The 26728-nt window shown below is 37.9% G+C and overlaps 1 protein-coding gene across 7 annotated transcripts in view; it reads right to left on the minus strand.

The window, feature by feature from the left end:
* The window catches only part of LOC139764588 (uncharacterized), an 86423-nt gene that overhangs the window by 36099 nt on the left and 23596 nt on the right, over nt 1-26728 (minus strand). For all 7 annotated transcript variants that reach the window (XM_071691423.1, XM_071691420.1, XM_071691422.1 and 4 more), the window contains exons 5-11: nt 25247-25445; nt 20681-20905; nt 17229-17354; nt 11412-11605; nt 10308-10431; nt 9465-9574; nt 745-881 (exon numbers count right to left, since the gene is read on the minus strand). In XM_071691423.1, coding sequence (XP_071547524.1) covers nt 745-881; nt 9465-9574; nt 10308-10431; nt 11412-11605; nt 17229-17354; nt 20681-20905; nt 25247-25445 — 1115 coding nt within the window. The remainder of the gene's footprint in view (nt 1-744; nt 882-9464; nt 9575-10307; nt 10432-11411; nt 11606-17228; nt 17355-20680; nt 20906-25246; nt 25446-26728) is intronic.

Consider the following 26728-nt stretch of genomic DNA (forward strand, 5'->3'; position numbering starts at 1 on the left):
TCAGGCACCTCACCATGAGTCATACATACATTAAATAACCTTACCAACCAGTCAACAATACAGTCACCCCCTTTTTTAATAAATTCCACTGCAATACCATCCAAACCTGCTGCCTTGCCGGCTTTCATCTTCCGCAAAGCTTTCACTACCTCTTCTCTGTTTACCAAATCATTTTCCCTACCCCTCGCACTTTGCACACCACCTCGACCAAAACACCCTATATCTGCCACTCTATCATCAAACACATTCAACAAACCTTCAAAATACTCACTCCATCTCCTTCTCACATCACCACTACTTGTTATCACCTCCCCACTTGCGCCCTTCACCGCAGTTCCCATTTGCTCCCTTGTCTTACGCACTTTATCTACCTCCTTCCAGAACATCTTTTTATATATATATATATATATATATATATATATATATATATATATATATATATATATATAATATATATATATATATATAAACAAATTTCCCAAACACTGCAAATGACAATTAAACAAACAAGACCCATTATGACCATGATGCAACTTTGACACTAAGCATCTACTCCTCAAGTGTCCTACACTCACCCGAGCTAGTGGATAAGGCACTTATGGAGCCCTCCCTCAGAAGGGAAACCTGGGACAGAAAGGCATTATATAAATATGGACATCATCACATGGCACCTATAAAGACATCATGAGTTCACCAAATGCTTTCAAACTCCTTATAATTAAGGCATACCTGTCAAGCACTAACCTTCAACAATAAGAATAGAGTTAATGCCTTGTCTAGTAAGCTCTCTTGCTGCTCCAATACCTGCAGCTCCAGCACCAATAATGATGACATTATACTTATGACATGCTCTCACTTGCTGACACAAGGAATTTTGCAAGCTGTGGATAAAACAATTTCATTTCAGTCCATGGTTCCATAGCATTATATTTCTGAAACTTAACAGCAATAAAAGACTTTCTCTTTCTTTCATTTTATAATTCCAGAATACTAGAGGAGTAGAAATGGTGGAAGAATGCATGGAATGGTGTATGCAAGTGAGGTATGTAAGGACAGGGATGAGTGGAGACTTTTGATGAGGGTTCCCGAAGGGAACGGAGTTCAGAAGCAGGGATAGCGAAGATGTTTTCCTGTGGGGCTGGGTAGTGACAAGAATGGATGAAGGCAAGTAAGTATGAATATGTACATGTGTATTTATGTAATGTCTGCATATGTGTATGTTTACATATGTATGTGTTGATATGTATATGTATGTATATGTGCAAGAGGGGGGCTTCTATTTCCCTGTGTGGCAGGGTGGTGACAGGAATGGATGGAGACAGCAAGTATGAATATGTACATGTGTATTTATGTATATGTCTGTGTATGTATATATACGTATATGTTGAAATGTATATGTATGTATATGTGCATACATATATATGTTTATGTTTATATATGTGTATATGAATGGTTGGGCCATTCTTCGTCTGTTTCCTTGCGCTACCTCGCTGACACGGAAAATAGCAATTAGGTATAATATATATAATAATATATAAAAAATTTTTCATGCATATTCGCCATTTTCCACATTAGTGAGGAAGCATTAACAAAAAAGGACTGAGCCTTAGAGGGAATATCCTTATTTGGCCCCCCTTCTCTGTTCCTTCGTACATTGACATCATGTATAAAAATCCATAGTTATGTTGCATTTTCTCCAGTAAATTATTTCAGTTTTAATGCAGAGAATGCACAGGTTTTTCGATGTCTTATGATGTCTTATACTTACATTATCTCCGGATATAAGTAAGTGGGTTATGACACTGTTAATAACATTAATTTGGAAATATATAACCTTAGCATACTTAATGAAATGCTGGCTTAGATCACCCAGAATCGCATCAAATCATGATTCCAACTTCCCTGCAGGCCATTCATGTGTCTTTGTCTTTTGCATTTTTGATACATTTCTGGGATTTCTCAGTTAACAATTCTGTATTATACTTATTTGGTTGCTTTCAGGTTCAAAGCATTGTCTTTTATTCCCTCTATTTGTTGCCACGCATATCTTGCTGTACATCTCTCCCTCCGACGTTCAAGACTGTAAACTCAAGTTCTTTCAATCATTCACAGAAATCCATATGCTCCATTTCATTTACATCACTTGTTAGAAATTTGTGCATTCTCTCTATTTTGTTTATTGGTGTGATTTACTGAGGACCATACAATAGAGTATTTAAGATTACTTCTTATATAAACATTAAAAATTTTCATCATTCAGTGTCTGTCTCTTGTTGCAACTGCTCTCAATATCATTCAACTCATGCATTGTTTTGAAAGCACTATCTTTTCAATGTTCCTTGAATTTAAGTTTTTCACTTATAATTATTGCCATATCTTTAACATTTGCTTCACGCTCTTTCTTTCAGCATAAGCTGACCCATACCCATACCTATCATATTCAAATTTCTCTTCATCAAATTCCATTAAGTTCTCATTTGCCCACTGCAGATCTCATTCAAGTCTTTTGGAATTTTTCTTGATCTTCCACACTACTGCTTTACTTATTCTCATATAAGTGAAACATCTGACTACATTCTCTCTTACTTCCTTACCACATCTAGGATCATGATTGCTTTAAGTACTGCAGCCAGAACTGTTCCCTATGGTACCCAAGACAGTTCATCTTCCTCACATAAGTTTCCATATGCAACTAATTTGAATTTCCTTATTTTTCCTTTTATATTTTGAGTTGCCACATTCTGAAGTAATATTCTATAGTTTGCTTTATCAAAAGCTTTAGCAAAACTAAGAAGAATAGTGTCCATTATTTTCCCATCAATTAAACTTTTGTTTATATCATTATTATGGGTTATTAGTTATGTTTGCATGTTTTTATCAAGGACAAAACTATCCCTTCATCCATACAATAAACTAAATAATAACGATGATTAATGTATTCTTATAATTTCCAACCCTTTTAATCCTTCAAAAGAAAAAATAAATGTATACCTATAAATTTAACTGTTGGTGATATCAACAGTGCAATCTTGTCTGAGAACTTCTCACTCTTAATGAAGTAGTGCAATCCAGGGATGCAGATGCCTTTAGAATGGTCCTGGGTAACAACAGAACTTTCATGGAAATTGGTCTTGGCATATTCATGAATCAGTAAAATGAACTCCTAACTGTTACTATTACCAGACTCTTGTAGCACAAAGGATTCACCACAATTAGTAGTAGGGAAAGGATAGACTTCTTTGGAATAAGGAGTGCTTTGACACGATTGTATTCCGATGGTACGGCCTTGCCAAAGGTAACTTGACTCGTGATGCAATTACGAACAGGCGGAGTCTGGTAATAACCTCCCACTCTATTACTCTTTATGACTAAAATTCCCTATTACCATAACTTTATCATCTCTAAGAAATGCATATTACACTGCTTCATCTACCATTGTGACTTCCTTTAATGTTACCTTTGTATATTTGTTCTGGTTCACTATCATCTTTTGGGGTATTAAAAGTTCAACAAAACTGCAGTTTTTTCCCACAATTACTCTTCAAATTACATATTGTTCCTTATCAAGAAGACCAATCACCTTCATACTTTGTCTTCTTTCCCTTCTTGCAATCACATATCCATCTGGACAGATTAGGTCAGACTGAATCTCTGTAGTGAGCTTTGTTTCCACCAATGCAACAGTATCATGTTTGTTCTCCTTAGTTTGATCTTTGAAGTCCAGCTCTTTTCTACTTACCAACAGTCCATCTGCATTAGTATACTTTACTTTCAATCTAACATTCCCATAATTTAATATTCTTGACATTTCTAAGGTACTGGTAGAATTCTTCCATCTTTTAACCTCTTTTGATGTTTCCAATTTTTTGCTACTTAAATGTATTCTTTACTTTTTTCTATGTTTCCCTTTGGCATGTCAACTTGATGAATAACCTACTGAATTCATCCATCCTTGCAAATTTCTTAGCCTGCTTTACTATCTCCTGGTTATATAACTATATATAAAATGTAATAATTATGGTGGCATCATTTTTGTTTTGACGTTTCTCAATTTTTACTTCAAATACCACATTTGACATGTTTGTAGTCTCTAAAGGTCTTTTAATCAGTATTTCATCCTTCTACTCCTTTTCGTCTATAACTGTAATATGGCCTTCCTCCAGTTCCAATATCATCAAAATCTATGCCTATCTATCTCCTGCTTCACTAATGTTCCTAATTTTGGTGCAACACACTTGTCAGCTAATTCCTTATTTGCTCATTTTGTCAACTTCATACCTCCAAGTTTACTTAAAATCTCCATTTTTGCAAATATGCTTTGATCCTGAACACTGTAATTTCTAATACTTCCCATCTTACAAAAACATTTCCCTTATCATTCTACCTCCAACAGTGTATATCATTCTGTAGCTTCACTTTATTTTCTGTGCACCTTTCATTCACCATCCTATGGTATCTTCCAAATCGAATTAGACAAAATCCTCTGTTTCTCATGAAAAGGCCCAAAATTTGCTCTTGCTTTCTATTACCAACATTCTTTGTGCTATGGACATTTCTTCTTGTTATATCTCAAGGGCATCCACAGAAGACCCTTTTGACCATTTTCTGTGACACTTCTCTTTTATTGAGCCTTTTCTCCTTTACTTACATTCAGTTTGAAACCCCTTAACTGAGTTGGTTTTAGTTATCATAACCTATAGTTATACTTCATAAATTCCCAATTTCCCTCTCCATCAGATAACCCCTTTTCATGATCTCTGATTTGATTCCCATTTCCTAATTTCTTCCTCCATCTGATATGTCTGTCTATCTGTATAAGAAGAGGTAGACCTCAGAAAAGACAGATATATGTACACCTCTACCCAAATTTGTAAAGGGATGTGCCTGGGAAAATGCATGTACTGTGAATCAGTGAAAGCTTAGATTTAAGAAAGGGGATCGGAGAAACTGCACGGAACTACTGACAAGTGTGGTTTGAACACCAATGGAAAAGATGTTCAGAAAGCAAATAAATGACTTGTTGCATAGGTGAAACTTTCTAACAAAGAGACACGGTTTTTGAAAACGGATGTCATACATAACCAACATTCCAGACTTCTACGATAGGGTGAACTTCATCTTATATCAACGAAAGGGATCAACCCTATCATATACCTTTTCCAGATCCATAAATGTTATATACAAATCCATCTGTTTTTCTATGTATTTCTCACATAAATTCTTCAAAGTAAACACCTGATCCATACATCCTCTACTCTTTCTAAAACCACACTGCCCCTCCCTAATCTGATGCTCCATACATGCCTTGCCCCTCTCAATTAATACCTCCCATGCAATTTTCCAGGATTACTCAGGAAATTTATGCCTCTGTAGTTTGAACACTCACTTCTATCTCCTTTGCCTTTGTACAATGGCACTCTACATGCATTCCACCCATCCTCAGGCATTTCACTGGATATCCTTACTATCTAATCAACAACACAGTCACCCCCTTCTCTTAATAAATTCAAGTGTTAAGCCATCTGATCCCGCCACCACATCTTCCACAAGGCTTTCACAACTTCTTCACTCTTCACCAAATCACACTTTTACATATTCAATGCCAATATTTTTTTTGCAAAAGCAATAGACCCTTCCCAATCAAAATACTTGTCATTCTTCACCATCTCTTTCCTTCCTATTCCCAGATTCACGAGTAAATACTTTTACACATCCACTATCAATATATATTGGTATTTCAAGAAAATATGAATGGAGAAAGCCATTACTAAATATGACAAATGGAACACTTACTTGAAAGCCCTGTCTACAACGACTTACAGATGTATATACTTTTTAAATAAAGAGGTACATGAACAGATGAAATCTCTGGCTACAAAAAAGTTTATTGATATTTCTGCTGGGTTTACTATAAGGATATAAACTATTTGTGCCGAGTCCATTAAACAATCTTAAAGACTATCATGCTGGGTTTACCATAAAACATAAATTCACAAATATTGAAGGCTAAGGGAAAATACAATGATAGACTCTGGCTGAGAAATTTAAGACTAACATGTTCAAAAAGTCTTAGTAACAATTCTACAGATATTCAATGTGTACAGAGAAATTAAAAATCAATTCAGAAACTGTAACATCTTTTAATAAAGGAAGCAAACCTAACACAACATGAGAGCATCCTTTCAATTTGTTAGTCTATGGGATTGGGACCACAATTCTGCAAAATCATTTCTCTAAAACGGTGCATATCTGTATGCACTTGCTTTACCCACAGAAATGAGGAAAAATATAATTAGAGATAGATTAATCATTCACCATTCACAACACAACGATATAAAACAAATCAAAGTAAAAATCTAACCAGTTGGCGAAGATTTACTAACATATACAGGTATCAAAATACACAACATACAAAGAGGTTCTGGTTTCAGTATATCATACAGGTACAGAGTAGTTCTGTGTAAATGAAGTCAATCTTTGTTTGTGCTATTGAGGCATTTAGCAATATAAAAATAAAAACTCTGATTATCAATTCATCAAACAAAAAGTTCTAAGTAAAAACGACAGAGGAAACACTGATAGTTTACCAATTAGGTAAAACACTACTTTATCCACTACAAAATTTTGTCCATACTTTTCATTGCATGATCTATATTTTGGTATCAGAGATCTTAAAAGCATTCCCAAAACACCTGTTGTGCAACTGCACAGTTTTGTTCTGTTTTAAAAAACTGAAGTAATATTTGATACTGGCATCATGAACAAAATGTGAAATGGTTAAAAATACCTAAAGAAAACATTATAGAATCAATAAGAGGAAGAATATGTAAAAGACTCTCAAGGAATATGAGAAAACAGAATAGAAAAATATAAATATTTTGAAAGATAGTGAGCCTAATAATGTATGACATTATTAAGGAGATTGCAATAAGGTAGTGGTAATCACCAAAGAGTACTCTCAGGTACAGCTTTACAAATGGGCCCGGTAACTGCAAAGAGAAAAAGAAAGATAAGTGACAACATCCCCAAGAAATTTTGCTTGCCTAGTATGAAAAGGTTTTCAACATTTCAATGACCACATGTGTCCTATCATCCTATGTACTTTATCAATCTACGATCTTGAACTCAATTCACATAAGAATTGAATGACATGCATACAGCTTCTCATCTCAATCATATATGCCCCTAATCCACATCCTGGCTTTTAAAGTAACATCTGAACTTCCATACTAACTACTACTATATCTACATTAACATTACCACCATCACACACAAAACAGTTTCATTGCATTTAATCATGTATCATTCCTCCAGTTCTTCACATGTAAAATCTCTGGCCCTTAAACATTCTCTCACTACATCTATGTATCCCTTCCATGGTCTCCTTTTCTTACACCATCAGCTATATGTCTATATATGTATTCTTGACTAACCTATCATCTACCATACATTCTACTTGACCAAACATTAAAAAAAAAAAAAAAATCTAATGCTTCCTTGACATCAATATCCTTCCCACGAGGGCATTCTTTACTTTATCCAACCCCTAATTCCAACTACACTGTATAAGTTATACATCTCTAGTGCTTTTATTTCTGGCCTATCCTGACCCATAAAAACTAAGGACTGACCTCAGGATTGAGCTCTAATTAGTGTGAAAATCATAGGAGTAACACTCAAAATACACAACTTTGCTCTAAAAGAAAGAAATAGCATTAAGAGTACAGATTTGTGGTTAGTACATGAGATTAAGCTAACCTAACCTTAAAAAACTTCATGGAACCAAATATGTTAGCATGCCATAAAAATAATGATCTAGCAAACATCATATAGCAATCCACTGAAGACAATTTTGAGGAAAAGCTACCAAAAGGCTTAAAGGATGCTTAAAATATGATCTACTTAATTACTTAATCATGCTATTCCCCCTTCACTCAGATCAACCTACTTTCATTGAATATTTGGGATCCAATCAAGAAGAAATGCTGCACCACTGATTTTTCATATACCACATTCCCCTTTACTCTGAAAAGCTCCTGCACATGACTAATCCCTATGGTATATGAAACTGGCATAAAGCAACGCAAAATTGAAAAAGTGTGAAGTTTATCTTGTTATTCTATTGTGATTTACCAAAAAAAATATAGTTTATCCAGATGTCTGATTATCTGGATCCTAGCGATTCAAACTACTATTAAAGATACCAGGCACATCACATTCAAATCAAAGATGCCCCATCATCCCAAAGTACAAAACATTGGGAGAACAGGGGTTCTTGTGAGAAACAAAAATTTTCTACACCATACCTGACATAGGATGAAGGGGAGTCAAGAGTGAACAAGGGATTAACAGGAGCAACAATCCACTGAAGGAACTGAGATAAATTTGCTTGTGTTAGTAATTTCTTACTCTACGTCTCTGCTATAAAAAAGTGGTCCTGTCTGCACACACACACTGAGGAAGCCAGATGCACAACTAACCCTAACATACAGTTGTAGATACACTGTGGAAGTTATCCTATTTCCTTAGCATGACAGAAATTGCTGGCTGCTGGGGTGATATATTTTTGGGGAAAACATTTTTTGAATGGAAGGTTGTGCAGGCAATATGGGAGGTTAGAGGGGGAAAATAATGGGGGTAAACTGTTGGAACCAATAAATATTGCCATTTAGGCATTCAGGGTGTAGTGATTACAGAGGGAGGGAAGGAGTGGTGAGAAAGGTTGTAGTAGCAAGAAAGGGAGGGTACAGACCATGGAATAGCTACCTACAAATACATGTGACAAGATTTTTGCCATGATGGCAGGGATACTGCCTTGTGCTCACCCCATACCTAATTTGTTGGATATTGCTGTTTCCTTCAACTACCACTCCTCCAATCATCCTATATTATGCTTGTTGTATAATGCTATTCTTTCAGTAACCTCTCCTCTGGCATAATAATCTATTCATAACTCATCAATGCATGCAAATGAGGCCTTTTTCATTTGTTCCTGACAATATTTCGCTAATGTATGAAGCTGAGAACAAGTATGAAAAAAAATCATACATTTAGCATTGGCAGATCATAAGGCCAATGTAGGTTGTGGTCCAAGATTCAAACCCTCTTGTTATTGGGTATCCAGTGACATTTTTCTAAGCTACAGGTTTGAACTTCAACTGAAGTACTACATGAATTCAATTCATAACAAAGTGCATTTTCTTATTTAGTTAACTAGACTTAAAAAAAGTCAATTTTGAGTGGAGAATTTTCTTTGACAAGGATACGATATAAGATAATACAGGTGGGGAGGATTTCCAGCCTCTATCTCATGCCTCTATTAGTCACCTTCTAGAACACAGGGGGGTATTGTAGTCTCTCCCTCCAGTCCCATGGGATAAGTATGTAAATAAGAATAAAAAGCAATATTTCAATAAAGCAGAGAATACTTCCACTCAAAACCAAAAATCAATGAAATTTGTTACCTTTTGAAATAATTCGTAAGTCTATCAGCTTCTCTCCACCCAGTTTCCAAAGCACCATGGACTGTAGAGTAATAGCAGTCATGAGTTGCTTCACCTGCAAAACAAACGAGCTGGAAGACAAAAACAAAATATGATTTTATCAATTTCTTTTAATGAATACCAAACTCTCTTACTTCAATTCTATTCTCTATCATTACTTGCTTATATTTAATCTAAGTTCCCTGGGGTGGTAAAAGCAATATAAAAAGAAGAAGACTTGAGAATCAATCACATTATATAGATGTAGCTTGCATAATCAATAACTTACAATAATATCTGAAAAACACTTGTAAAACAGAAGTGATACAGTAGTGTAAAATAAACCTTTTAAATATACCTATATCATCTAACTTTGTGACTTTTACTGATATTTCCTCTACCATACCTTTCTCTTATTACATACAGACCATCATGTTTTCTGTCTTTGCCATAAATCGTTTATCTCCCTCTTTAATAATAGTAATAAAAATAATAATAATTCATTATTATCATTCTATTATTATACTTAATTGCCATCTCCCGCATTAGCGAGGTAACACAAGGAAACAAGAATGGCCCAACCCACCCACATACACATGTACATACATGAACGCCAATACACATATACATACATATACATACACACATATGCATATATACACATGTACATATTCACATTTGCTGCCTTCATCCATACCTGTTGCCACCCCGCCACATATGAAATAGCAACCCCCCGAGGTAGTGCTAGGAAAAGACAAAAAAGGCCACATTCATTCACATTTCTTTTTCCTATCCCAAAATAAAAAAATACCAATAAAAACTTACAGGAATACCATCAGGACTTTGAAGAGGTTCAGCCAAGTCTAATGCCTGAACTCCCATGGCTTCTGTCTTCATGGTGCGTAAACTATATGATCCTCTGAACAATGCACTTGATCCCCAAGATGACCTTAGAGGAAAAAAAATCAAATATACCGGGCACATGCAAAGTACACTACATAACCTTATTGATATTCATTAAAATAGGAGAAAAGTATTACACAAAAGATTGGTAAAATTGCTAATTAAAAGAAAAATGCATAATTCAAACACATCCAACACTGCTTGACTAGTTTAGATTTTTATGATCATACTCTTTTCAGTGGTATACAGGGAAATGATGGTAAAACAGGTGCTTTACCTCATTCACATGAGACATGGTTAGAATACTTACTAACAACAGATGTAACATTCATATACATACATATGTACATCTTTTTTATTACTATTACACTTAATTGCTGTCTCTCGCGTTAGCAAGGTAGCGCAAGGAAACGGATGAAAGAATGGCCCAAACCCACCCACATACACATATATATACATAAACGCCCACACAAGCATATATAAATACCTATACATTTCAACGTATACATACATACATGCATATATATACACAGACATACATATATACACATGTACATATTCATACTTGCTGCCTTCATCCATTCCTGTCACTGCCCTGCCACACATGAAATGGAAATAAAAAGAGTGTGGTTGAGAGAGCAGTAGATGGCATATTGAAATGGCTTGGACATATGGAGAGAATGAGTGAGGAAAGATTGGCAAAGAAGATATATGTGTCAGGGGTGGAAGGAACAAGGAAAAGCAGGGGACCAAACTGGAGGTGGAAGGATGGAGTAAAAAGGATTTGGAGCAATCAGGGCCTGAACATACAGTAGGGTCAGAGGCATGCAAGGAATAGAGTGAATTGGAATGATGTGGTATATTGGGGTGGACGTGCTGTCAATGGACCGAACCAGGGAATATGAAGCACCTGGGGTAAACCATGGAAAGGTCTGTGTGGCAAGGGAGCCAGGAACAGCCAAAGAAAGGCCACATTTGCTCACATACATTCTGTAAACATACTAATTAAAAACAAGGAAATCTTACCGTTTCCACCATACTGCATTTGGAACCTGGAATCTTGATGACAGAAACTTTCGCAGAAGCGCTACACAGCGCTGTGCTACTTCTTCTTCAGGAGTCTGTTCCATCATTAATGCTGCACTACCCGTAATCCAGGCACACATCATATCTGTTTGTTTGTATACTTCATAAAATCCAAGAAGTCCCTGCTCCCAATTCTACTGAAAATCAGAAATAATTGAAGATTTTCTTATAAAGAATAAGTGACAACTTAATAATTACAAAAAGCAAATACATCACATACAATTAATCAAATTATAAAAACAGGTCTCAACAACAAAGAAGACATACTTAAAATCATTACTCAAGTAAAATATCTTCCAGTAAAATTAATGAAGGATAAAATATGAAAGGTCAAATGATGGTTTCCCAAATTCCAGGAACAGTTCACTGACATACTACAATGATCGCTGTTTCCCACCTTAGTGAGGTAGTGCCAGGAACAGACAAAGGAAAGCTGCATCTGCTCTCATTCACTCTCTAGCTGTCATGTGTAATCCACCGAAACCACAGCTCCCTGTTCACAACCAGGACCCACAGACCTTTCCATGGTTTTACTCCAGATGCTTCACATGCCCTGGCTTAGTCCACTGACAGCATGTTAAGCCCTGTATACCACACTGTTCCAGTTCCTCTATCATGTGTATCACGTGCATGCCTTTCACCCTCCTGAAAGTTATGGCCCCAATTGATCAAAATCTTTTACACTCGATCCTTCTATCTACAATCTGATTTCCCTGTTTTCCTTGTTTCCTCCATTTCTGACACACACATACTCTTTGTCAACCTTTCCTCACTCATTTTCTCCATATGTCCAAACCATTTCAACACACCCTCTTCAGCTCTCTCAACCACATTCTTTTTACGACCTCACCTCTCTTACTCTTTCATTACTTACCTGATCAAACCACCTCACACTAAACATCATCCTCAAACATTTCACTTCCAACACATACACTCCACCATGCACAGCCTTATCTATATGTCATGCCTTGCAACCATTCAATATTGAGATATAGAGATACAGATAGATTTTTTTTTTTTTTTTTTTTTTTTATACTTTGTCGCTGTCTCCCGCGTTTGCGAGGTAGCGCAAGGAAACAGACGAAAGAAATGGCCCAACCCCCCCCCCATACACATGTACATACACACGTCCACACACGCAAATATACATACCTACACAGCTTTCCATGGTTTACCCCAGACGCTTCACATGCCTTGATTCAATCCACTGACAGCACGTCAACCCCTGTATACCACATGACTCCAATTCACTCTATTCCTTGCCCTCCTTTCACCCTCCTGCATGTTCAGACCCCGATCACACAAAATCTTTTTCACTCCATCTTTCCACCTCCAATTTGGTCTCCCTCTTCTCCTCGTTCCCTCCACCTCCGACACATATATCCTCTTGGTCAATCTCTCCTCACTCATTCTCTCCATGTGCCCAAACCATTTCAAAACACCCTCTTCTGCTCTCTCAACCACGCTCTTTTTATTTCCACACATCTCTCTTACCCTTACGTTACTTACTCGATCAAACCACCTCACACCACACATTGTCCTCAAACATCTCATTTCCAGCACATCCATCCTCCTGCGCACATCTCTATCCATAGCCCACGCCTCGCAACCATACAACATTGTTGGAACCACTATTCCCTCAAACATACCCATTTTCGCTTTCCGAGATAATGTTCTCGACTTCCACACATTTTTCAAGGCTCCCAAAATTTTCGCCCCCTCCCCCACCCTATGATCCACTTCCGCTTCCATGGTTCCATCCGCTGACAGATCCACTCCCAGATATCTAAAACACTTCACTTCCTCCAGTTTTTCTCCATTCAAACTCACCTCCCAAATGACTTGACCCTCACCCCTACTGTACCTAATAACCTTGCTCTTATTCACATTTACTCTCAACTTTCTTCTTCCACACACTTTACCAAACTCAGTCACCAGCTTCTGCAGTTTCTCACATGAATCAGCCACCAGCGCTGTATCATCAGCGAACAACAACTGACTCACTTCCCAAGCTCTCTCATCCCCAACAGACTTCATACTTGCCCCTCTTTCCAGGACTCTTGCATTTACCTCCCTTACAACCCCATCCATAAACAAATTAAACAACCATGGAGACATCACACACCCCTGCCGCAAACCTACATTCACTGAGAACCAATCACTTTCCTCTCTTCCTACACGTACACATGCCTTACATCCTCGATAAAAACTTTTCACTGCTTCTAACAACTTGCCTCCCACACCATATATTCTTAATACCTTCCACAGAGCATCTCTATCAACTCTATCATATGCCTTCTCCAGATCCATAAATGCTACATACAAATCCATTTGCTTTTCTAAGTATTTCTCACATACATTCTTCAAAGCAAACACCTGATCCACACATCCTCTACCACTTCTGAAACCGCACTGCTCTTCCCCAATCTGATGCTCTGTACATGCCTTCACCCTCTCGATCAATACCCTCCCATATAATTTACCAGGAATACTCAACAAACTTATACCTCTGTAATTTGAGCACTCACTCTTATCCCCTTTGCCTTTGTACAATGGCACTATGCACGCATTCCGCCAATCCTCAGGCACCTCACCATGAGTCATACATACATTAAATAACCTTACCAACCAGTCAACAATACAGTCACCCCCTTTTTTAATACATTCCACTGCAATACCATCCAAACCTGCTGCCTTGCCGGCTTTCATCTTCCGCAAAGCTTTTACTACCTCTTCTCTGTTTACCAAATCATTTTCCCTAACCCTCTCACTTTGCACACCACCTCGACCAAAACACCCTATATCTGCCACTCTGTCATCAGACACATTCAACAAACCTTCAAAATACTCATTCCATCTCCTTCTCACATCACCGCTACTTGTTATCACCTCCCCATTTGCGCCCTTCACTGAAGTTCCCATTTGCTCCCTTGTCTTACGCACCCTATTTACCTCCTTCCAGAACATCTTTTTATTCTCCCTAAAATTTACTGATAGTCTCTCACCCCAACTCTCATTTGCCCTTTTTTTCACCTCTTGCACCTTTCTCTTGACCTCCTGTCTCTTTCTTTTATACTTCTCCCACTCAATTGCATTTTTTCCCTGCAAAAATCGTCCAAATGCCTCTCTCTTCTCTTTCACTAATACTCTTACTTCTTCATCCCACCACTCACTACCCTTTCTAAACAGCCCACCTCCCACTCTTCTCATGCCACAAGCATCTTTTGCGCAATCCATCACTGATTCCCTAAATACATCCCATTCCTCCCCCACTCCCCTTACTTCCATTGTTCTCACCTTTTTCCATTCTGTACACAGTCTCTCCTGGTACTTCCCCACACAGGTCTCCTTCCCAAGCTCACTTACTCTCACCACCTTCTTCACCCCAACATTCACTCCTCTTTTCTGAAAACCCATACTAATCTTCACCTTAGCCTCCACAAGATAATGATCAGACATCCCTCCAGTTGCACCTCTCAGCACATTAACATCCAAAAGTCTCTCTTTCGCGCGCCTGTCAATTAACACGTAATCCAATAACGCTCTCTGGCCATCTCTCCTACTTACATAAGTATACTTATGTATATCTCGCTTTTTAAACCAGGTATTCCCAATCATCAGTCCTTTTTCAGCACATAAATCTACAAGCTCTTCACCATTTCCATTTACAACACTGAACACCCCATGCATACCAATTATTCCCTCAACTGCCACATTACTCACCTTTGCATTCAAATCACCCATCACTATAACCCGGTCTCGTGCATCAAAACCGCTAACACACTCATTTAGCTGCTCCCAAAACACTTGCCTCTCATGATCTTTCTTCTCATGCCCAGGTGCATATGCACCAATAATCACCCACCTCTCTCCATCAACTTTCAGTTTTACCCATATTAATCGAGAATTTACTTTCTTGCATTCTATCACATACTCCCACAACTCCTGTTTCAGGAGTATTGCTACTCCTTCCCTTGCTCTTGTCCTCTCACTAACCCCTGACTTCACTCCCCAGACATTTCCAAACCACTCTTCCCCTTTACCCTTGAGCTTCGTTTCACTCAGAGCCAAAACATCCAGGTTCCTTTCCTCAAACATACTACCTATCTCTCCTTTTTTCACATCTTGGTTACATCCACACACATTTAGGCATCCCACTCTGAGCCTTCGAGGAGGATGATCACTCCCCGCGTGACTCCTTCTTCTGTTTCCCATTTTAGAAAGTTAATACAAGGAGGGGAGGATTTCCGGCCCCCCGCTCCCGTCCCCTCTAGTCGCTTTCTACGACACGCGAGGAATACGTGGGAAGTATTCTTTCACCCCTATCCCCAGGGATAATATACATATATATATACATATACACACACACACACATACACATACATACGCACATACACACACACACACACACATACATATATATACATATGAAAAATGTAAGAAACAAATTATAAAACAAACTTTTAGCTTGAAATGAATGAAAAAAATGAATGTCACATAATGGTTCAACCTCTGGCTATGGAAAAGGAAATGTACAATTTATTCACACAAACGTCAATAAATATACACTTAAAAAAGATATAAGGTATCACCTGCATATAAGGTGAAGGAACAAACCAGTGTTGGTTTTTACACTAACAACAGCACACACAGCCAAAACTTTTGCTATCAAACTTTTTCGTGGGATTGGCTTATTAGTTTTTTAGTAATCACTTATAATCAACTATAAATGTGGTGATTCTATATCATAGGGAACACAAGCAAGTCAGTTCATTACATAGGTGGGATGTTTCCACAAGAAACTTTTGAATATCACATCCTTATGTATTAAAATTGAAATAATATATAAATCTGTACAATATTCTGTAGTTGGAAATGTCTTCTTATAGCACGAAACAAGAGATTTTAGTCATAAGATGAATGGATTTACTTCGTAATTTTTTTCAGTAGATGGATAAGAACAAAAAATTCCAAGATAGATATTAATTTTCACTCTATTGGAGACTTCCCTCTGAGGGGAACTAGCTACATTCATGAGTATAATTACGTATGGAGCAATATCCAACTTAAAATGCCAGTGCAGATGCGACAGCAGTTTTGTGCAATGTGTGATAAATAACCTTGGAAGATGGTTGAACTCATATGAGACCTACAATCTTGAAAGCAGATGATCTCATATAAAAATTCTTAAATAGGCTACCTCTGCCTCAAAGGGCCATTAATACTAGTAGTGGCATCCTGAAAACTGTTTCTGGAAACTACATGCCCAAACTTTCTGCTTAGCATACGTGGAAATGTCAAGGACTCCTGTATGAGATCTGCACTGTCAAGTTACATAATAATTTTGTTGATGTCACTCTTACATAATTACAGATATTAGTTGTAAAACCTTTAATTATCATTGTTGTTTATGACAAAAACACTTATGAAAGCAGCACACATCATTCACTTCTTATGCCCAATAATCCTTATAGAGTACCTTATATGTCTGGCAGTAGTGCTGCATAAATCAAAGAGCATGCAGCACATAAATAATGACTCATCAGGTCGAGTTGTATATCATTCTAACATGATACTTTTTTAATATTTTGAAATTTTGCCTCCAAAGTTCAAGAAAAGCTGTTAGAGTTGCACCTCTGAGGGTTAAAGGAGTCTGTAAAGATTGATTTGTAAGCAAGCTGCAAATAATATGGTTACATGTCAAATTACTGACAAATTACTGTAACATGCATTCACTCAAAACATCTACTACATTACCTCCTTAGTTATCATGGCAGGCATTTCTTGTAGGTTGTTTAAAAGACTGAATCCAATACAATCATCATCCCACCATCGATGAGGAAATTGTAGGTAAACTTTGTCAACAATACCCATGCCTAAACCCTAAAATAAAAAAAAGGAAAACAATTTACAAACTTGCAGATTCCTGCAAAAGTTTATTCATTCTATAAAAAAATCAAAGTGAGTAACTGCTTAAGTTGGTGTTTGGGTTAGGAAAACTGTGCAAAAGGAGGAAGTTGAGAGTAAATGTGAATAATAAAAAAAAAAAGCAAGGTTATCAGGTTTAGCAAGACAGAGGGACAGGTAATAGCTGGTTGGCAGTCACTAACTAGAAAGGAATATTATCACTATTACCCACCTTAGTATCAGGAGGGTTAGTGATGGCTGTGTGGTAAACCAGCACTTAGCAGGTGTCAAGCTGAATTCTTCTGAACTAGGTAGCCATCTTTTCTTTCTGTCTCACCCACATGTGGACTATTGTTGACAAACAACACTTGACAACATTTAACTTACAATGTAACCGTAGATTTTCTTGCAGTGAGCCCTAGGTGCTTGCCCTGCCTTTAGGCAAAATGGTTTGAAGATTGAAAAAAGAAGTAGGTAGGAATATTTGGTAGAAACATTAGGTAGAACCATTAGGTATAAGTAGTTGACAGGAGCATTAGGTACTAGTAGGTTGGAACATCAGGCAGGAACATTAAGTAGACATTAGGTAGAAGCTTCAGGAAACACTTTTCTACAGTGGTCCTCTGCCACTGACCTGGTAAATGTGAAGCATCAAAAACTATAAAAGGCACTGGAGTTCATCAGTTATGGCAATCCTTTTGCCATGACCACCATATGGAGGAAAGGTTCTGGAAACATTAAGGAATGTGTACCAATAGAGGTCATTATCGGGAGGAGCAAAAATTATCCCTTTTAAAGGTATAACAATCCTAAAAATGTTGTATGGATGCAAGGCATGGGCCATAGATGAAGACGTGCAAAGGAAGATGGATGTGTTGGAAATGAAATGTTCAAGGACACTATGTGTAGCAAGGTGGTTTGATTAAGTAATAAAAAGGTAAAAGAAAGGTGTGGTAATAAGAAGAGTGTGGTTGAAAGGGCTGAAAAGGGTGTGCTGAGATAGATTTGGACATATAGAGAGAGGAGTGAGGAAAAGCTTACAAAGAAGATACATGTGTAAGAAGTTGAGTGAACAAGGGGCAGACCAAATGGAAGGATAGAGTGAAAAAGACTTTGAGAGGTCTGGAACTGAACATACAGGAGGATGAAAGACATGAAAAGGACAAAGTGAACTGGAACATCGAGGTATACAGGAGTTGACATGCTATCACTTGACAGAACCAGGGCATGTGAAGTGGCCAGGGGAAACCATGGAAAGGTCTGTGGTGCGTGGCTGTGGACAGATGGCTGTGGTTTTGGTGCACTGAAAGACTGCTAGGGAATCAATGTAAACGGATGTGGCCTTTCTTCATCTGTTCCCGGCGCTATCTCAGTAATGCAAGAAACAGCGATCAAGTATAAAATAAATAAATAACTATATATATAAGAGATGTATGGAAATAAAAAGAGTGTGGTTGAAAGAACAGAAAAGGGGTGTGTTGAAATAGTTTAGAGAGAATGAATGACAAAAGATTGACAAAGAAGATATATGTGTCAGAGGTGGAGGGAACAAGAAGCAGGAGACTAAACAGGAGGTGGAAGGATGGAATGAAAAAGATTTTGAGCATTCAGGGCCTGAACATTCAGGAGGGTGAGAGGTACGCAAGGAATAAAGTGACCTAGAACGATGTGGTATACTGGGGTGACATGATGTCAATGGACTGAACCAGGGCATGTGAAATGTATGGGGTAAACCATGGAAAGGTCTGTGGGGCCTGGATGTGGACAGTGAGGTGTGGATTCGGTGAATTACATGACACCCAGAGACTGAGTATGAACAAATGTGGCCTTTTTTGTCTGTTTCCCTGACACTACCTCGCCAAAGCAGGGGGTAGTGATGCTGTTTCCTGTGGGGAGGGTTGGCTCTGGGAATGGATTGAAGGCAAGCAAGTATGAATATGTATGTGTGTATATGTCTATGTATTTGTATGTATATGTACGTATATATGATGATATGTATGTTTGATACAGCGCTGGTGGCTGATTCATGTGAGAAACTGCAGAAGCTGGTGACTGAGTTTGGTAAAGTGTGTGAAAGGAGAAAGTTAAGAGTAAATGTGAATAAGAGCAAGGTAATTAGGTACAGTAGGGTTGTGGGTCAAGTCAACTGGGAGGTAAGTTTGAATGGAGAAAAACTGGAGGAAGTAAAGTGTTTTAGATATCTGGGAGTGGATCTGGCAGCGGATGGAACCATGGAAGCGGAAGTGGATCATAGGGTGGGGGAGGGGGCGAAAATTCTGGGAGCCTTGAAGAATGTGTGGAAGTCGAGAACATTATCTCGGAAAGCAAAAATGGGTGTGTTTGAAGGAATAGTGGTTCCAACAATGTTGTATGGTTGCGAGGCGTGGGCTATGGATAGAGTTGTGCGCAGGAGGATGGATGTGCTGGAAATGAGATGTTTGAGGACAATGTGTGGTGTGAGGTGGTTTGATCGAGTAAGTAACGTAAGGGTAAGAGAGATGTATGGAAATAAAAAGAGCGTGGTTGAGAGAGCAGAAGAGGGTGTTTTGAAATGGTTTGGGCACATGGAGAGAATGAGTGAGGAAAGATTGACCAAGAGGATACATGTGTCGGAGGTGGAGGGAACAAGAAGTGGGAGACCAAATTGGAGGTGGAAAGATGGAGTGAAAAAGATTTTGTGTGATCGGGGTCTGAACATGCAGGAGGGTGAAAGGAGGGCAAGGAATAGAGTGAATTGGATCGATGTGGTATACCGGGGTTGACGTGCTGTCACTGGATTGAATCAGGGCATGTGAAGCGTCTGGGGTAAACCATGGAAAGCTGTGTAGGTATGTATATTTGTGTGTGTGGACGTATGTATATACATGTGTATGGGGGTGGGTTGGGCCATTTCTTTTGTCTGTTTCCTTGCGCTACCTCGCAAATGCGGGAGACAGCGACAAAGCAAAAAAAAAAAAAAAATGTATGTTTGAATATACGTATGTGTATGGGCATTTATGTAGATGCGTACATATCCCTGGTGATATGGGAGAATGATTACTTCCCATGTATTCCCTGTGTAGTTGTAAACCATTACTTTTCCTCAGGCTATGGTCATATGTGACCTCTAGCTTACCTGATGCTTTAATAAATGAAATGACATCCCAGATTAAAACTATAGGGACTAAAACAGAGAAAGAGGAACCTCTTTCACCTAAAGCAATATTCAAATTAGCAATCAGAGATAAAGTATCAAGTTATCTGATATCATAAAAATCCATTTGCAACTTTTCTTCTTTGAAACAACAGCTTATCATACTTACTTCAACAGCATTAAGCTTTCTTCTTGGCAATGGAGGATTAAACATGTCCTTTGCCATGGCCTTCAGAACACCAAGAGATGCAGTAAAGATCACATGGTCAGCATGGATAACCTGATCTGAAGTTAAAGTGACCTTGCAGCCAGATGTTGATGCAGAAGTAGCAATCCCCCAATCTATAGCTTTTACTGGTGACCTTAGGAACAGGCAAGAGGATGGTAAAGTCTCCTGAAATAAAAAAAAAGGTGAATATGTATCAAAAAATAAATATATTCATATTCATTTCATCATACTTGATCACCGTTTCCTGCATCAGAAAGGGAGTGCCAGGAAACAGATGAAGAATGGCCCATCCACTCACACACACATATATATACACATAAATGCCCATACATGCACATATACATACATATGCATAACATATACACACATACATAAACATATACATACATACATATGTACATATTCACACCCACCTGCCTCCATCTATTATTGGTGCTGCCCCGCTCCACAGGAAACAGCACCACCACCCCCTGCTTCAGCAAGGTAGAGCCAGGAAAACAAACAAAAAAGCCAAATTTGTTCACACTCAGTCTCTAGGTGTCATGTGTAATGCACCAAAACCACAGTTCCCTATCCACATCCAGGCCCCAAAGATCTTTCCATGGTTTACCCAAGATGTTTCACATGCCCTGGTTCAGTTCATTGACAGCACATCAACCCTGGTATATCACATCGTTCCATTCACTCTATTCCTTCACGCCTCTCACCCTCCTGATGTTCAGGCCCCAAATACTCAAAATCTTTTTCACTCCATCCTTCCACCTCCAATTTGGTTTCCTGCTTCTCCTTGTTCCCTCCATCTCTGACACATATATCCTCTTTGTCAATCTTTCCTCACTCATTCTCTCAATATGTCCAAACCATTTCAACACACCCTCTTCTGCTCTCAACCACACTCTTTTTATTTCAACACGTCTCTTACCCTTTCATTACTTACTTGATCAAACCACCTCACACCACATATCATCTCAATCATTTCACTTCAAACACATCCACCCTTCTCCATACAACCCTATCAATAGCCAATGCCTTGCAACCACACAGTATTGTTGAAACTACTATTCCTTTAAACATAACCATTTTTGCTCTCCAAGATAACACTCGCTCCTTCCATACCTTCATTGCTCCCAGAGCCTTCGCCCCCCTTCCCCACCCTGCGACTCACTTCTGCTTCCATGGTTCCATTCACTGCTAAGTCCACTCCCAGATGTCTAAAACACTTCACTTCCTCCATTCAAACTTACATCTCAATGAACTTGTCCATCAACCCTACTGAACGTAATAACCTTGCTCTTATTCATATTTACTCTCAACTTTCTCCTTTTACACACTTTTCTAAACTCAGTCACCAACATCTGCAATTTCTGACCCGAATCAGTCACTAGAGCTCTATCATCAGCGAACAACAACTGACTCACTTCCCAGGCCCTCTCATCCCCAACAGACTGCATACTTGCCCCTCTCCCAAAACTCTTGCATTTACCTCCCTAACCATGCCAACCCTAAACAAATTGAACAACTATGGGGATATTGCTTTAGTGATGGACAGGTGAGATGATAGTTCTGACACTCAAAACAAACCTACTATTTTACCTATGTACAGAAAAATTCTGAGAAATGTATAAACATGTGAAAATGGTTAAAATATATGCACAGTAACAGGAAAAATATTTGTGTTCCCAGGAACACTTGCATTATTTACATGACACTGTCTTTAAGGGGTTTTGTTTCCCCGAGGATGAATCTAAGCTGTCAGAAAAGCATGTAAATGATTTTAGAGATAATATGCATCAGTGAGCTACCTTGGAGTCAACTATATCAACTTCCCTAATAAGTTATCTTCCAATCCAAAAGATTCATGATTTTCAAGTTCTAAATATGTATTTTTTTCATACATATTTACCATTTCCCTTGTTGGCAAGGTAGCGTTAAGAACAGATGACTGAGCCTTACAGGGAAAAAATTTACTTAACCTTACTATTTCGAAGATATTCACATAACAATGAAAATTAATCATTTCTGAAGTAAATTTCATCCACTTGTCGCTGTAACAGTGCATAAAAGTTTCATCTATGCTTCAGCAAAATGTATCAAAAACTGTGAGAGTAAAGCCTGTAAAGTGAGCAGCCACTGCGCATATTTTTTCGTTTATTCTACCTACACTGAAACAATGATTAGGGATTCTCATTTTCTATCTTATACAATAAACCTCTTCTTATCATAATCACTGTCATCTACTGATAATTTCTTCATAACAAAAACTATAAAGGTTTCTAAAATTAGCCACATAAAATCAGTGTTTTCAAGGTCAAGTGGGCATTGGCAATAATGTATCCACTTTTGCCAGAAAATCTTTACCTGCCTCATATTTATCAAATTTGAAGCTGAAAGTTTGTGTCCATAATATCAATTTCCACATGATCTGAAGGTAGATCATCATCATTAAATGATTCAGGATAAACTGTCTGGCCCCATAAATCTAGCTAAACTCTGCACCATTATCCAACTAGAGAAATTATCTCGCACTGCCACCTCAGCCACATGCAGACTCAGGGAACAACCTTAAAACTGAGATGCAAAACTTGATGCATAAATATCCATCTAGATGTGTCTGACTCAGTTTACATAAATATCCATCTGGAGGAGTTACAGTGATAATGGTGTACCAGAGATATTGATGCAAAAGTATAAACTTAGGCTTAAGTTGAAGTGATGGAGACATACACAAGTCTGGAAGATACTATCTTCCACAGAGAGATGTAATATAGGGCAAAAGTGTAGAAAAGATCTTGCACTGAAAAAGTAGAAAATGTGGTGCTAAAAAGAGAGCACACAAGGATCTTAGAAAAAGAATGAATGAAAATCTAAGGGGGATTAACATTTTTTTTTTTTTTTTTTAGAAATATCGAAATAGGAGCAGAATGGAGGTATGTTTGAAAAGCATATTTGTACTAGACAAGTCTAGAAATTAAACATAACAAGGATTGAAGTCAGAAGCACATGCAGAAAGGAACTGAAAGAAGTAATTGGTTATCATAAGAAATGTGGTATTAGTATCACAGACCTGGGGTTCCCAGTTCCTACAAGCTGGTAATGAGCAAACAACAGGACTGGTTTGGAGAACCTAGTTCTGCAAAATCTATTTCAAAAAAAAAAATGCTAGCTCACTCAATGTAAATAAAGAAAGAGTAGATGATTATACACAAACTGTGTAGGTATGCAGGAAAATCTAACAAAAGGCCTAATAATGGCCTATAACAAGGGTACCTGCCAAATAACATTTCAAAACTAATAACATATCTATTCAAGACAGGTGAGATTATGAAAGAATGGTAAGAAGGCTCTCACCCTAACCTCCTACAAAAACAGCTTACATGACAAAGAACAGAAGGATCACTGTACATAGCTGAAGTAAAACAAACATGGTAGTTTTCAAGAAGGATTGCAAAATGAATACTACTTTCTATCATGGAAATCTTACATTACTGCTGTGAGGTAATGGTGTGGCCATCTAGTTACCTATCTACATGTAAGGTTGAAAGGAATGAATGAAACAGGTGAGAAAGCAATTATTTTCCTAACTACAAGATTAACAGGGATACTATAATAACTACCTTTACATTCCTATAAGGTTACATGCCTGCAAGGTTACAGACCCATTCTTCAAAATATAAAAGCATTATTCATCAATGAAGCAAAGTAAAGTGAAAAAATGGGTCAAGAGAGATAAGGAAAATTCTTCTCATGCAATATAACAATAAACATTTGAAACACTCTAAAGTAAGAGAGAGTAAATGCAGTTAGCAATGAACAACTTGAAAATCTCAAATGAAATGTCAGTAACAGGCCCAAGATATTTAAAAATCCCTCTTCATTATATCAAAAGATAAATACAATATGACCCTGACATATCACTGCAGCTTTCTCCTTTCAAACAATCCTCTGATACATGATGTACTTAATGTATCATTCCATCATACCCTAAAATACCTACTGTATCAACTCTCATTCTTCTAACTTCTATACTATTAAGTAATTTCCTGCATATCCATAACTTTACCAATTACTCTTTTCCTAATATCATATTTCTATCTTGTTTCCACATCATTCCTTACTATCTCCATCCATGCATCTCCATAATCGCCACCTAATGTCTATGAATTTTTAAAAAAGGGGAGGATAATGAGTTGTGGTATATGCTACAGAACTAATGCAAAATGTGGCATCTCTTTCTTAATTCCTACTCCCTCTTCCCCAGACAACATGGAACCAAAGACTTGCTTCACATGCTAAACAAGACATAAATTCTCATGCAAGACATTACGTAATAATAGTCTATCTTTTTCATACCACAACTAATCTAAAGGTAGAGACCATAAATCACCTCATCTACAAAACTGACCGGATCATCAGAAACACAAGAAAATGACATAATTAACTGAGATTCATCTAATATCTTGGTTGCATTATATCAACCTTCAAGTAACAATTCACATGTTCCATCACCTTCAAATGAAGTATTAAATTCTTGTATCCTTTTTCTTTCCAGTTGATAAGAGCACTTCCAGGACATTCTTTGTACTGGGTATGCCCCTTTGCTGAGACTTCAAACCAATTATCTGAACCATCGATACAATTTTGGAAACGACCATGCCAATCAAGAAGCTCTTCTCCAAGGATTCCCCATTCATTCCTTGTCTTGAACCTGTGGAAGATTAGAAAAAAAAATAATAATTTGTGAACTTGAGATTTATTTTTGGATTTTGAACAGCAAAAGCTGCATGGACATAGGCCTGAACTATCAATGAGGAACTGTAATTCAAATTTTTTTTTTTTTTTTTTTTTGCTTTGTTGCTGTCTCCCGCGTTTGCAAGGTAGCACAAGGAAACAGACGAAAGAAATGGCCCAACCCACCCCCATACACATGTATATACATACGTCCACACACGCAAATATACATACCTACACAGCTTTCCATGGTTTACCCCAGACGCTTCACATGCCTTGATTCAATCCACTGACAGCACGTCAACCCTGGTATACCACATCGCTCCAATTCACTCTATTCCTTGCCCTCCTTTCACCCTCCTGCATGTTCAGGCCCCGATCACACAAAATCTTTTTCACTCCATCTTTCCACCTCCAATTTGGTCTCCCTCTTCTCCTCGTTCCCTCCACCTCCGACACATATATCCTCTTGGTCAATCTTTCCTCACTCATTCTCTCCATGTGCCCAAACCATTTCAAAACACCCTCTTCTGCTCTCTCAACCACGCTCTTTTTATTTCCACACATCTCTCTTACCCTTACGTTACTTACTCGATCAAACCACCACACACCACACATTGTCCTCAAACATCTCATTTCCAGCACATCCATCCTCCTGCGCACAACTCTATCCATAGCCCACGCCTCGCAACCATACAACATTGTTGGAACCACTATTCCTTCAAACATACCCATTTTTGCTTTCCGAGATAATGTTCTCGACTTCCACACATTCTTCAAGGCTCCCAGAATTTTCGCCCCCTCCCCCACCCTATGATCCACTTCCGCTTCCATGGTTCCATCCGCTGCCAGATCCACTCCCAGATATCTAAAACACCCAGTTTTTCTCCATTCAAACTCACCTCCCAATTGACTTGACCCTCAACCTTACTATTCTTTGGACACCAAATTAGCAATATAAATTAGCTAATGCTTCATACAACAAGATGGCCTGAGTTATCAATCAGAAACTATAATTCAAAAATGTTTTACAGACACTAGATTACCAATATAAATTGGCTAATGCTTCATGCAACAAGCTGCTTATTCTATCAAATGACTACGTATACCTCTGCCTTAACCAAATGGACCACTTCAAGTTGAGACACAAAGGAAAAGTGACAAAACAAATTGAACGGAAAGAAATAGACAGAAAATACAAACATCAATGCATGCAAACATGAGAAAGACACAATGATTGATGCATTCAGTCAAGAAAAA

The sequence above is a fragment of the Panulirus ornatus genome, chromosome 50 (assembly GCF_036320965.1).
Source record: "Panulirus ornatus isolate Po-2019 chromosome 50, ASM3632096v1, whole genome shotgun sequence".
NCBI classification, from domain to species: domain Eukaryota; kingdom Metazoa; phylum Arthropoda; class Malacostraca; order Decapoda; family Palinuridae; genus Panulirus; species Panulirus ornatus.